Source organism: Rhineura floridana, chromosome 10, assembly GCF_030035675.1.
Source record: "Rhineura floridana isolate rRhiFlo1 chromosome 10, rRhiFlo1.hap2, whole genome shotgun sequence".
Classification (NCBI taxonomy): Eukaryota; Metazoa; Chordata; class Lepidosauria; order Squamata; family Rhineuridae; genus Rhineura; species Rhineura floridana.
The window spans coordinates 66926185-66940279 of NC_084489.1; the positions used below are offsets into that span (position 1 = coordinate 66926185).

General features: G+C 38.2%; 1 protein-coding gene across 9 annotated transcripts in view; it reads right to left on the reverse strand.

Annotated features, from left to right (window-relative positions):
• Nucleotides 1-14095, reverse strand: part of ARHGAP12 (Rho GTPase activating protein 12) — a 100115-nt gene that overhangs the window by 58636 nt on the left and 27384 nt on the right. For 8 of the 9 annotated variants that reach the window (XM_061587270.1, XM_061587273.1, XM_061587271.1 and 5 more), the window contains exon 3: nucleotides 1619-1882. The exons of the other annotated variant lie outside the window; for it this stretch is intronic. In XM_061587270.1, coding sequence (XP_061443254.1) covers nucleotides 1619-1882 — 264 coding nt within the window. The remainder of the gene's footprint in view (nucleotides 1-1618; nucleotides 1883-14095) is intronic. 9 annotated transcript variants of the gene reach the window in all.

Genomic DNA, 14095 nt, shown 5'->3' on the forward strand with positions numbered 1-14095 from the left:
TGGAGTGCGTTCTCATCAATACGCTGACGATACGCAGCTCTACTTCTCCTTTTCATCTTCTTCAGGTGAGGCCGTCAAAGTGCTAAATCGATGCTTGGCCGCGATAATGGACTGGATGAGAGCGAACAAATTGAAGCTCAATCCAGATAAGACTGAGATGCTATTAGTAAATGGATCCCCTGACCAGATGATGGATGTTCGACCTGTTCTGGATGGGGTTACACTCCCCCTAAAAGAGCAGGTGCGCAGCTTGGGAGTCCTTTTGGACCCATCCCTGTCACTTGAGGCACAGGTAGCCTCGGTGGCACGGAGTGCTTTTTACCAACTTAGACTGGTGGCCCAGCTACGCCCGTATCTGGACAGGGAACATCTTGCTTCAGTCATTCATGCTCTAGTAACCTCAAAATTGGACTACTGCAATGCACTCTATGTGGGGCTGCCCTTGAAGACAGTTCGGAAACTGCAGCTAGTGCAAAATGCAGCGGCCCGATTGCTAACTGGGACTAAGCGGTCAGAACATGTAACACCGAGTCTGGCCTGCTTGCACTGGCTGCCTATATGTTTCCGGGCCCGATTCAAGGTGCTGGTTTTAACCTATAAAGCCTTATACGGCACGGGCCCGCAATACTTGATGAAACGTCTCTCCTGATATGAACCTACCCGTACTCTGCGATCAACATCGAAGGCCCTCCTCCGGGTGCCTACTCAGAGAGACGCCCGGAAGGCAACCACAAGAAAGAGGGCCTTCTCGGTAGTGGCCCCCGAACTTTGGAACACCCTTCCTGATGAGGTACGCCTGGCGCCTACGCTACTATCCTTTCGGCGCCAGGTGAAAACCTTCCTCTTTGCCCAGGCTTTTTAACATCCTAACATCCCAGTATGTTAGTATTTGAGTTTGTATTAAAAAAACAGTTTGTATTTTAGTATTTGTATTGTCTATTTATTGGTATTTCAGTATGGATTTAATTATGTTTTTAACTTTTCCAGTCGCTGTTGTATGCCCTTATTGTTGTTCATGCTTGACTTTGTCGTTTTAATTGTATATGAAATATTTTTATCCTGATGTACACCGCCCAGAGAGCTTCGGCTGTGGGAGGTATAACAATTTAATTAAATAAATAAATAAATAAATTGGTTACAACTTGTGGTTATCGAGGAGAGAGCTTAAACACAAGCCAAGCTTCAGAAGACATGCTAAGACAAACCTTGACTTAGCTCAGTGTGGTTCAGGAGTAAAAAAGACCAGAGAGGAGCAAAACAGCTGTGAGCTCCGTTTCAGGAGCCCATGTGTCTGTGTAGTCCGAAGAAGCCAGTTTGGCTTACCACAACATGTGAATGAGTCCAGTGAGAGCATACATCACCACTGTAGTCTAAGATGGAATTTTCCCATAAAAAATTAGGGAAAAGAGTTTCTGTTGCATAAATAAGGACTTTTCATTTGTGTGGGCTTTGGTATCCTCCTTAAGAAACTGAAATAAAAAGTTCAATGAATAGTTCACAAGTACGGTGGCAAAATTAAAACCACTGGATTTTTTTAAAAAAAACCCGGAAGTTTTGTCCGTCATTACTGTATGCATGTAACTCATTCACACAGCCTGTTAGCATCAATTAAACTTACCTCTTGATCTACTTGATTCAGAGAGTCTCCTTTACTTATGCTTGGATCCCGAGTCCACCGTGGAGGTTTCCAGGTTCTCTCTTGAGTTCCTTTGTTGTAATAGTAACAGCGTCCTGTAGTATCTTTATGGGTTTCCCACTCCCCATTAATTTGGATTGGAGGGCTTGTGGGTAAAGGTGGGAGTGCAGACTGAGATATTTTCAGTTCTTGCAAGTTAGCGTAAACAGGTGAATCTGGCCTTCCTTGGCTTGGTGGTGTGATTGGCTGCAATAAAGAAAATTGCATTTTACTTCAATGTTATGGTAGTATTACAGCAACAAACACAATATTTGGCATTGTGAATTCAAATGAGAGTTCCAGTGCTTTTAATACACAAACATAATTCAGAAGTGCAGCACTGTAGGAAGATTTTTTTAATTGGTTAACTGTTCTAATCTAGTAGATTAGATCAGCATGGCAATGGGACAGGATTTATTGATGGGGAGGTCATTTCTCTAAATAATGCATTATGCCAGTCGTTACAGTAATTCGCAGCAACTACAAAATATTTTTAAGCTCCACCAAGTCCACAAAGCAGTCTGGTAGTTCTGAACTCTCATATACTACCCTAGGGAATTCTGCACATATGTTATCAATGATAAGAACACTCAACTTCAACATTTTACACTCTACTCTTAAGTGGGGCTCCCAGTTATATCCCATCCAGATGACTGATCAGTTCTGTGTCAGTTTAGGTTTAGCATCTCTGTAGCATCAGGTACTGACAAACCATTCACTGAACAAAACTTTTAACATTTAGATATGATTACTGGTAGCCTTCAGAGGAATTACTTAAATTAGACCACATGTTTTAAAAACATTGCTACCAATACAGAAAACAGAACACCTCAAATTCTGTTTCTTTATAAATGCTGAACAATTAGGAGACTGCCCACCATAGGATGTCACTGTGGAGCCCAATGCTTTAATTCTTTTTTTTTTACAATAATTTTTATTCAAATTTTCATAAAACATACAAAACAAAATCATAAAACATTCAAAGACAAAAAACAAAACAAAACAAAAATGATTAAACAAAAAAATAAAATGTTGACTTCCCATTTGTCGCAGATCAAATCAGTTATAGGTCTACAATATATAACAATCCTGTCTCTTAAATTATATTATAAAATCACTTTCCTCCAGTAGTTATCTTAATTAATCATCAAATCTCATAAACATTACTTTATTCTTTCCACAAAAAGTCAAAGAGAGGTTTCAATTCTTTAAGAAATATATCTATCAATTTTTCTCCAAATAAACATATCGATTAATCCATCTCATCAAAATCTGTTAGGTCCAATAATTTCAATAGCCATTATTCCATTATCCATATTAATTCCATCTTCCATCTTCAATAGTCCTGTTAAGTCCAGTAATTTCAGTGTCCAATCTTCCATTATCAGTATTCCATAATAATCTTGCTGTCATAGCCATAGTCATATAATAAGAGTCTGATGGGAATTTCCTCTATCCCAAATATTTTCTTGCCATCGATTCTGAATAAGTTGCTGAAATATTGTTGTAAAGTCATATCTCTGTTCTTCTTTTTTACAGAATGCACTGGCTCATCTCTTGAGAGTTTTTCCATTGTCACATGGCTGCAGTTAATTCCATAGATTTTCTCTATATCAAGCTCCATCACGTCATTCCAGTCCAGAAGATTATCCAAGCCATTGATAACTTTATCTCTAATATCTTCATTAACTTCTTCAGAGATAACGTTAAATTCCAAACAGTAGATTTTATTTCTAATATCCATAAACTCCAGATCTTTTTCCAATTCCACATTTGTTCCAATCTCCAGGGCTTGTATCTTCCCTTTATTTTTTCTTTTCTCATCTCTGATCTCATTCTCCTCTCTCACAGGATCCCCTATTTCTTTAAGCTCCTGCGGCATTTTGCTCAGTTCCATTTTCAGCTCCTTACTGCCCTGTCGCAGGGTTTGTTTCGTTATCTCAATCTCATCCATTATTTTCTGAAACGTAATTACTTCCAGATTCTCAGCCACTTTCTTGATTGCCATTTTTAAAACCACAAAAACAAAACAAAACAAAAATAAAGAAGAACCACTTCTTATTTCAGCAACAATTGGGTTAATATTCCAGGCTTGATGACATCACAGTATAAACAGAGCAGCCTGCCTTATCTCTCTATGTTCAAGAATACAAAACAAATTTAGTTCAGCATCAAAACAGTTAGTGGCGTCGTGAAGAAGCAGATTCGTCAAAATAAAATAGACCAAAAAGAGAATAGTCCCAGACAATATAATGTTCCTCGGAATAGAAATCCCTCTTCTGTTTATATCTTTAGAATGCACTTCCAGGACAGCTTTTTGCAATAGAAACAGAGATAAGCTGTTAATTTCGTGAATAACAGAGAAGAGTTATAGCTCACCCAGAAGTTCTTTAAAGCTGATTCATTTGACAAATCTCTTTTTGCTGCAACAATTTAAACCAAGTAAAAAAAATAATAGAAAGAAGGGTGCTTGCCTGTTAGTCCGTTTTCTCTTTGAAGAAAAGATAAACGTATCGCATTAATCAGATAGAGCTTGTTCGGAAGTCTGTCCGGCATTGCTGGCTGGACCTTTTCTCATAAATTAATGAAATCCAGTCCTCCCAACAAAAACAGGCTTTTGAGGTTGATCTCTACGTTTCTCCCTGCCTGGGAGAAATTTCATCAGTCAAAAAAAAAATGTTCTGACTGATTTATATCTGAATAAGCTTCTTTTGAGGCGGGAGCCCGTCTCAAAAGCAGGCACAAGCGAAGTCACCCTTCCCGGAAGTCGAGCCCAATGCTTTAATTCAACACTAATTCCACTAATTGTTTTCCAAACCTTCTATTTTACACGTTACATATACTTTGAGAAGATTTTTGTTTCTTCTAATTTTTTTTAGCAAACCTGAACCACTTAATATATCATGTACTCCTCAGCAATATGGGATTAGCTGTTCTGTGAGGTTTCATCTCAATTCCTATGTAGTTTTAAGAAAAAATACATTTCACTTACTGAGCTATCAAGGGTCTGATTTACTTCTGTTAAAATGAAACAGGAAAATGCCTAATGCCTAAAGTGACTGAGGTTCATTCTATTTTCAGTAACTTTTCAAAAAAGGAAAGGAAAATAACAGCATTTTCCCTGCATCATAAATTCCAGTTTTTGTGTGTATGTGGTTATACTACTTCAAGTACACTAGATTTTTTCTTTTCCTTTTTTTGTAATTTTTTTCTGCCCACTCCAATCTATTTATCTATTTATTTATTTTATATCCTGCCCTTCCTCCCAGAAGGAGCCCAAGGCAGAAATGTGTACAACATAACCATTATTATGCTATACTATAAATTGCCTAGATACTGTGTGGAATAAGGTGATACATAAAGAAAGGTGACAACAAAAACAATACCTTTATTACTGTGGTATTATGGAAATAACAGATTAACTTGTACAATTTATAATTATAATATAGAGATCTGTAGCCCAAATTCTGAGTAATCAGAGCAAATGCGCTGTGTAGCAGCCCCCCATCCTGCCCGAAGTTGCAGGATTCAGACACTGTTGTGGTTTTTTCTTTTGTTGTAGTAAGAGACAGCTTCAATTCAGTGTGCTTCATAAATCTATCTACGCTTACTCAGAACTCAGCATCTCTCCAGAACTAGCTATATGTGACTTCACGACTCTTAAGTCGTTGACTCAGCAACCACTCCCCCCCTCCCGAGTCAGCTTAGGCTAGGCGGGCTTCCCACCTGCGTGTGCCAACTGTCAATGTTGAGAGTGCACCACCAGTCATTCAATTCACTGCCTACTATTAAGAAACCTTAAATCTGAGCTTCTCAACACATACAGAATGATCCACATCTTTTGGATTCTCTTCCCATTCACCTTGCTAATCCTCATCCTCCTTGCCTGCTTTGCACCTTTGTCCTACCTTATCAGCAAAACAAAGCTGCTCCTATTCTTAGACTCTGTATGAGGTTGTTCTCTGCACTAGTTATTTCATATCAGTTACAGAAATGAAAATGCTTGTCTACACTGCTGTCACACTTCTGCACAGATCTGTGAGTACTGAATGACTTTTAGTTTTGTTTACTTAAAATATTAATAACTCATAAATGATCCCCAAGGAAGATATACAAACAGCTGAGACAACAGACAGAACCAATAAACAATCTGTATTGGGGAACAGTGATCAATTGACCGCCACAAATTAATGTCTGAACTTGTTAAATTAGAGTTGTGATGCAAGGCAATCCTAATTCAGTTAGGACAATGCCAGCTTCCTTGCCTACCCATGATGCATTCCAGATGATGCTTGTGCACTGGAGAATCACCCTATGCCAGCAGTATTTTAGCAAAACAAGCTCTTGTACTTCCACATTCTAAAGATGAAAGTTCAACGTCTTTCTGCTCTGTTTAAAAGAGAAATCACAGAAAGGCTTAGCAACAACTGAGCTCAAATGTGGTCTTTCACTCATGTGGTGAAATGTGATTGTGTGAGACTTTATTCATACTAATTTCAGGTATGGTAACTCAAGAACATTCTGGGTCATAAACAAAGGTATTGTTTTGGAAACAGAGCTACACAATACCAGAGATCACATATGAAGTACATCAAAGGCAGCTCTATGACAAATTTAGAATATTTAAGTACTGCTGAAATCAAACTAATTTTGATTGAAAGTTTATATTACATTATGCTGCACAGAACACAAAAATAAAAAGAGAGAGAGAGGGACAAGGAGACGGGAAGTTCTTTAGCGCTGCATAGTGAGCTAACCAAAACCATTCGAAGCTGGTTAACTTTTCTGCAATATTCTAGTCTACCTAAGATGAAACAATAGATTAATTTCTATTCTGTCTTCCTAGAAAGTGAAGCAATGTCCTGGTCTGCATGTCATATTAAACCACACTTAAAAGAAACTGTGCGTTAAGGTGAATGAACAGTGTGCTAGTGCACGCTGCTGAAAATCGCAGGTACTTCGCCCCTCCATTGCTCCTGCTGGGAAACAAGCTATGGGCTGATTTATGTCATCTGTTCCCAGAGTCACGGTTTGTTGCTTTCCAAACAAACCATGAGCAGGAGCCAAGGGAAATTTATTTTAACTATGGTTTACTGTGATGTGCAAACTAGATTACTGGATGAACTTACAAGACCAAAGCAGAAAGAAACCCCACTCACCTCCATCCATCAAAATAAAAAGACACAGAAAACAAGAGGGTTGAAGAAAACAAATCCTGTATCTTGGTCCTATTTCAACCAATGCCAAAAAAAATCACAGGATCAGTTACAATAGTTTTTTTAAAAAATCTTTAAGTTTTATGGTACATCAGAAAGGTAAGTAACATCAACCAAAGGTAAGGAAGTCTATATATTTTCTTAACTCAGTATTATGGTAAGAAGTTTCCAAGTAAGAAAATCTTGCACTATCTTCTACAGAGATTAGGGGAAGCATGACAGAAACCAAGTAATCCCTGCAGTCACCAAACACTCACAAGGAGGAGGTAGTGCCTTTTTTTCAAGTGTTAAACCTCTGAGTGAGCAGTTGCTAACCTTGTTCACAGTATGACAGTTCATTGAATTTCAAGACGTGGTTTGAATTGTTGAAAGTTGTTCCATACAACAAATGCTTTTATTTTGATTTAATGGTGTTGATTGCATGTACAACAACTTTTCTTGTCCTAGTGATTTTAAATACAGTATAAAGAGAAACTTATTTAGGCTGATATATAGTCCATCTTTTAAACACAAGCCAATCTGCATTATTTAAAATATTTCTCACGCATTATGCTAAGCTGCAAGCATCGGCCAATTAATCATTTAATCTAATTAAAATTCCTCTCAGAGGAAAATTATTCTAGCAGCCTTCTCTCCCACACTCCAGCGTGATATGTCCAGCCACAAAGATACTGTAAGCATGGGGCTAAGTGGATTAGCATCTCTAGTATCTCTCAATTCCCTGCTACACCTCAGCAACAAATGAACTACTAACCATATTGCTCTTCATGATGCGCTGTATTGAAAGGGAATCCTCATGTGGCTTGCCCCAGAGAATGTGTTGATTCATTTTTGTATGACACTTTTGCTGTCCCAAAAATACTTGGCTTCTGCCTCCTCTGAAGGCACTAATCACAAGGAACAACTACCATAACTCACTCACAGAACTGGTGTTGTACATGCAGACACTTCCAGATTCAGTCTTTGACATTAGCAGTATCAGTGCTGTGACGTTCTTGACTACCTGTGATTTGGAGACAATATTGGGTTGGATGGACCAATGACCTGACATAAGGTCATATAGAGAGAACCTAAGCTTTTCAAATTCTGGACAAAGCAGACATACTGTGCAGAAGAGAAGCTGTTGCTATAACTGATAACAAACAAGTGAGATAATTTTGGTGATTCCATACATCATGCAGTTCTTAGATGTTACATTTATGTGTCTTCATGTATTAAAACACAAAAGCTGAGCTACTACTATACTGAACGTTTTCTAATACATTTCCTTACAGATCTTTCTACTTTAAAGCCACAGATCATTTGCATAAACTGTAACCTATGGCCCAACCTATGTTGTGTAACTCCAACTCCCATCAGCCTCATGGCTTGGCCAACAGTCAAAGATAATGGAAATTGTACTCCAACAACATGTGGAGGGCCACAGGTTCTCCATCACTGCAGTAAAATATAAAGGTCAGTGTATCAAATGTGTAAAATCAAAGCTGAGAATAATTTCTTTTAATAAGCCAAGAAAGAGAAGACTAATTAAAAGTGGCCATGTGCAGCCCTTGAATACTCATCTAGCAGTTCTTTTGGTTGGGTTTTCATTTTAATGTTTATTTCATTTATTTTAATTTTGTTGTTTTTGTAAACCACCCTAAGACCATTTAGAGATGAGTAGGCTATAAGTCCAAATAATAAACAAACAAATATAAAAGTTGTCTGGACCTCTATTTTTAAGTCACTAGCTTTCTCAGCAGCAGCATTTTAACAGAGAGGATCGAGTCATATGATTTACTAAAATGAATGGCTTTGTATTTTGTCATTTGTTTTTTAAACCACTTTATTTTGAGGGCTTGCTCAAAAGAGGTAGGATGTAAATATTAGAATTTTACTAATAAAATACATCACTTATTGTTTTGCCCTCATCAGTAAGTAAATGCATCAACCAGCAGCTTCCCATAGCTGAGATGGTAAGAATTAATAGTTTACATCTGACAAAGCAATATTCACTCACACTTTATAATTATAAAATCATGCTCAGTATTCAGAGGACCAGCCAGAACAGCAACTCTTTGGAGAACGTTCTCATTTAAAAACTGTAATAGGATAATAAAGTAGCATAAGGGTAAAGGTAAAGGTGTCCCCACACTTATAGTGCGAGTCGTTTCCGACTCAGGGTGACGTCTTGCGACGTTTACTAGGCAGACTGTATACAGGCATACCCCGCTTAACGTTGCCTCGCTATAACGTACATGCTCCATTCGTCCCCATACCCCGCTTAACGTTCACGCGCTTTGCAATAACATATACTTTATTGGCATGATGCTGCTGCCATCTAGTGGTGATTGCGTGCACTACAAGTGAAGACAATTACTTCACTTAACGTTTATTTTCACTTTAAGTATACTCTCTGGTCCCATTGCAAATGTTAAAGCGGGGTATGCCTGTATATAGGGTGGGATTGCCAGTTCCTTCCCTGGCCTTTCTTTACCCCCCAGCATATGCCAGGTACTCATTTTACCAACCACGGATGGATGGAAGGCTGAGTGGACCTTGACCCCTTTTACCGGAGATTTGACTTCCTCCTTCCGTTGGAATCGAACTCTGGCCATGAGCAGAGCTTCGGCTGCGTTACCGCCGCTTACCACTCTGTGCCACAGAGGATCTAGAGTAGCATAGTACCTCATTAAAGTACTTACAAAATACAGACTCATTGAAAATGCATTGGGTCTCTGCATGTTATCAAACAGCAACACTGCAAACAAAAACCTTAGCATAACCCCACACTAGTGAAGTGGGTTAGAGAAAACTATTTGAATTATGCATTGCATCCTAATTATTCCCCCATCCAACTGATTTGATCTACCTATTATTTCAGCAGAAAAAATACAGACTAAGTACTCGTTCCTTCTACAAAGGTAGCATTAGAGGAGAAATAACTTGCTAGTGCCTTTTTTAAGTAATGAAAGGCACTGAATGATTTGAACATTCAGCAGAGTAATGAAATGAGGAAAATACTGGAGATGGAAGAGAGCAGCAAATTCTTAAGCTTCACAAACAGTAATTCTGGTGGTTAAGTTAAGCTAAAGTGTTTAAGTTTCCTCTCCAAAATTCTGTCAGTGACCACATCCTGCTTTAGGTTAAGAGCTGCTCTCTTACTTTGGATTTCTTTAGGAAAAGACAGCAAATGATTGACAAAGAGTTGTTCACGAGTTGAGTGCTGAAGCACCTCATAGGAAAATCCTTATGCTTTTAAAACTTAATTGCCAATATTCTTAGTTGCAACTTTAGCATAAAGGTACTCATACTAGCCCTACTATTAGGCAGAACTGAGGCTGCCACTTCAGGTGGTTGATGTGGGATACCATGAAAAGGTAGCAAATTGTTATTTATTTAATTATTATATTTTTACTGCCAGGGAGGGAGAGAGGTACTTGGACAATTTCTGCCTTAGGTGCCATAATAACTTAGCTGGTCTTCAGTAACATAAAAACATAAGAAGAATTCTGCTGGATCAGACCAAAGGCCCATCTGAACCAAAGAACAGCAGCCTATTCTCATCATATGCTTACAGGAAGCCCAAAAGCTCAACTTCTCTTCACTATGTCTGCTAGTCTACTATGCACCGTGGTTTGTGTGTACATGGGGGGGGGGAGACTGCTATGTGCTGCTGCACTTCAAGCAGAAAAATGTATTGCCCTTTATCTTACCTACAGTGAACTGATCTAATTGATTTGTGTTTGTCAGCAAGGATATGGATACATCAGGCACCTTATATCAGGCATAACTGTAACACAGTGACAATCTTTTTGTGCCCATGCTCAACAACACAAGCAAAATGCATAGTCTGCCACAAAGAAATTCTTGAATTTAAAAAAGGCAACTATAAATGTCTTATAAGCCAAGATCCATTATTATGACTAACATATACAAAAGATGCAGTAAAACGGGAACATACAGAACTGGCCATTACTTCGAAACAGCTGCCTGATTATTCATTGCAAAGTACTGGAAACCATAAAAAACCAAAGACTGATGAACGGATTATTATAATGTGGGATATGCACCAATAGCTAAACTGAAGTATATAAAGCTGAGAGAAAGCCATCAGATGATGCAGTATTGCACTTCTTTCCTTTTGTTTTTGTCAAGAGTCATCTCTCATTAGATGGTCTAAGTTTTGGGTTTTTTAAACTGTAGTCTGCCCACAAATTCCTGCAATCTATTACAGAACAACATTACTAAAATAGCAATATGCAAGAAATAAGATTAATAGGAAAAAGATGGTTATCACAGTCCGACTGCATAATTATACATGGGCTTAAATCAGCAGGGGGAACCTCTGGCCTGTGGACCAAATTAGGCCCTTATGTATTAATTTGGTTCAAGATGCAGTTTTCCCCATACCACATCTACTTGGCCCATACCTGGCTGTCATACGTGCACTAATCCCTGTCCAGGGTGGGGCTTCATGTAAAACAATGGCACTCAGAGCAAGACCCAATTGGATTGGGAACTTCATGCAGCCAGTCCCTGCTCAATGCAGGGCTTTCTATAAAACACCCATCAGCTGATCATGCTTACAGCAAACCCCACTGAGATTGGCTGATCAGGAATTCCATAATGCAACTCCAAAGTGGGACTTTCTGTAAGGGCCAATCATCTGACTGATGCTTACAGCAAGCCCCATTAGGTCACCTGGTGTCAGGTGATTGACATGTACACAGTCCTGCCCACCTGTCAGAATGGCCCATGGGGAGCAGGGGAGAGGGTTGGGATTCAGCGCATCAGCCACATCATGTTCTCCACCCAGCTTAAATCTTTTATTACTGAGTCAATGGCTAAAAATGGGATTGACACATTACATTACTTATTACCAAGACTACTTGCTATATTTTCTTCACCCTCTTGGAAGTTCAAATCATTGCTTTCATTCAATATTCATGGTTAATTATGGAATTCGTAGAAGAGCTATCAGCAATCACCTGAGGAACATTTATCACCAACATATAGATCTGGAACTATGGCTGAAGTAAAGGGGAAGAAGAAATAAGTGCACCTCCTTTCACTACTCCTTCAACACATGTTGCTCTTTCCCAATGCCATCTTCAGAGGAGAAGTAGCCAGTTTTCAATTGTGGCAGTAGAACAAGTACTGTAATTATATGCTAGACCCAAGTACTTTTTCTGGGGTTGTAGTTTCTGTCCATTTGGCTGCATTTCTGGCAAAAACAAATGCCATCAATAAATCTCTAGTTGGCTGCCAATACACACATTCTGAAGCAAACTGCTTTTTCTTTTTGAAAAACCTTTTTAAAAGTTATATTCTAGAAGCACTGGGTATACCTGGATCTTGACTTTGGTTATGCTTAAATCAAGTTACAGCATTAGAGCTATCTACCAGATCCCGTAACCTACTGCTATTCTTGTCGTGGATGTTTATTTGAAGCCTACATTCTGCATTGTCACGTGATTTTCTTCATCTACCATGCATCCCATTTCTCAGATGCTGCAATTCCCAAACTCTGTATTTATAGTTTACCACATGACACAACCACCACTATCACTGGGAATTGGTGAATTATTTATAATATCTGAGCTTAAAAAAAAGTTCAGTATCACCTATTATATGAAAACACATATCCTAGCACTGAGTAATACTGAGGAAAACTGAAAGACATTACAAAAAGGCCACAAGAAAAATTATCTGTAGATTTAAAGTAGTCAAGCAACAGAAATCCCAATGACCTCTCAATAACTATTTGGAACATCATCAAAGAAAACAATTTTGGAAGGGCCAACTACATTGGACAAAAGTCATACCAATACCAATCCTGCAGGAATAAATGAAAATCACAAAAGTAACAATGAGATACTGAAGAACACAGTACAACAGAACAAGGAACCAAAGTTTACCATTTGCTTATAACTTTTAATGCAACTATAACAAGATTACAGTTGTTAAAATTATTTAAGTGAGGGAAGGCAAAATACTACCATTAATTATCAAGCAGAGCCAAAACATTTGTTAAACCATGTTCCTTCAGCACACATGCATGCACACACACAAGCACACACACAAAAAGATGGGGTGGCTTTTTTCAATAACTACTCTAGTTCTCTTTTAGACATCCCACACACTTGTTAACTCCTCAAAAGTCAATACCTTAAGTATCTTTGTAAATCATATACGACCACTTCTTGCTACTTTCCTTAAGATGGTACAGTAGTTCCCAAATACAGTAGTTTCACTGTGGACCACTTGAAAATTTTTGAGGGTCTTGGTAGACCACTATTTTTCTGCCCGTTGTAGCAATTGTAATACACTGTGTTAGATGCTGCATCACATTTATTGTATTTTATTGCTTATTTTATTTCTTATATATTATATTTAATGCATTCTATAGAATTCAGATTCAATAATACAATATAAGAAATAAAAGAAGCAAAATACAATTAGAAGTCAATATGAACATTTAATGCAACTGATGTGTCATCTCCCATCTTCAGTCACAAACCCACAGATGTGATGTGGACCACCTGAATAAAGCTCGTGTACCACACTGGTGGTTCATGGACCACAGTTTGGGAACCCCTGCCTCAAATTAGTAGCAAAACACCTTTGCGTTCATGCAAACAGGACGTTTATATGGTTAGTACTGATTTCTTATACTGAAACTTACACAAGTACACATCTAAAAGATTCCAATCCTGCCAACTGCTGAGCCAAAACATGAAATTAAAACAAGAAAACTTGCTGACTTACTTGCATGCTTTTCATTTCTAGCATTGCTACATCTTCCTTTTTCATCTTCATTCACTTACAGTCAAGTCAAAATATTCTTCTGAATATAGAAAACAATAAACGATGCCAACAGAAAGTATATGCCGCAGAAGGAATTCACCCCAAACAATGTAGCAAGAATCTATTTAGCTGAAAGATATATATTTACGTAGCACTTTTTATTACTCATGTAGAAAGCCAAAGTTCAATAAGTCTGCTCCTTGGACTCATACATAATATCAACAGGCTACCTTTGGTACATTTTAATAGCACCGATACTGAGAGAAGCTTACTGTGTTCATTGTCTTAAAGAAGTTACAAACATGTCATCTGGCTAGCTATAATAAACATAATCTACAGGTATCAGCAATTTTCCTTGCACCTCTAGCCTCAGTCTCATGTTCAGCCACTCAAAGCAGCTGAAATCACACAGCAG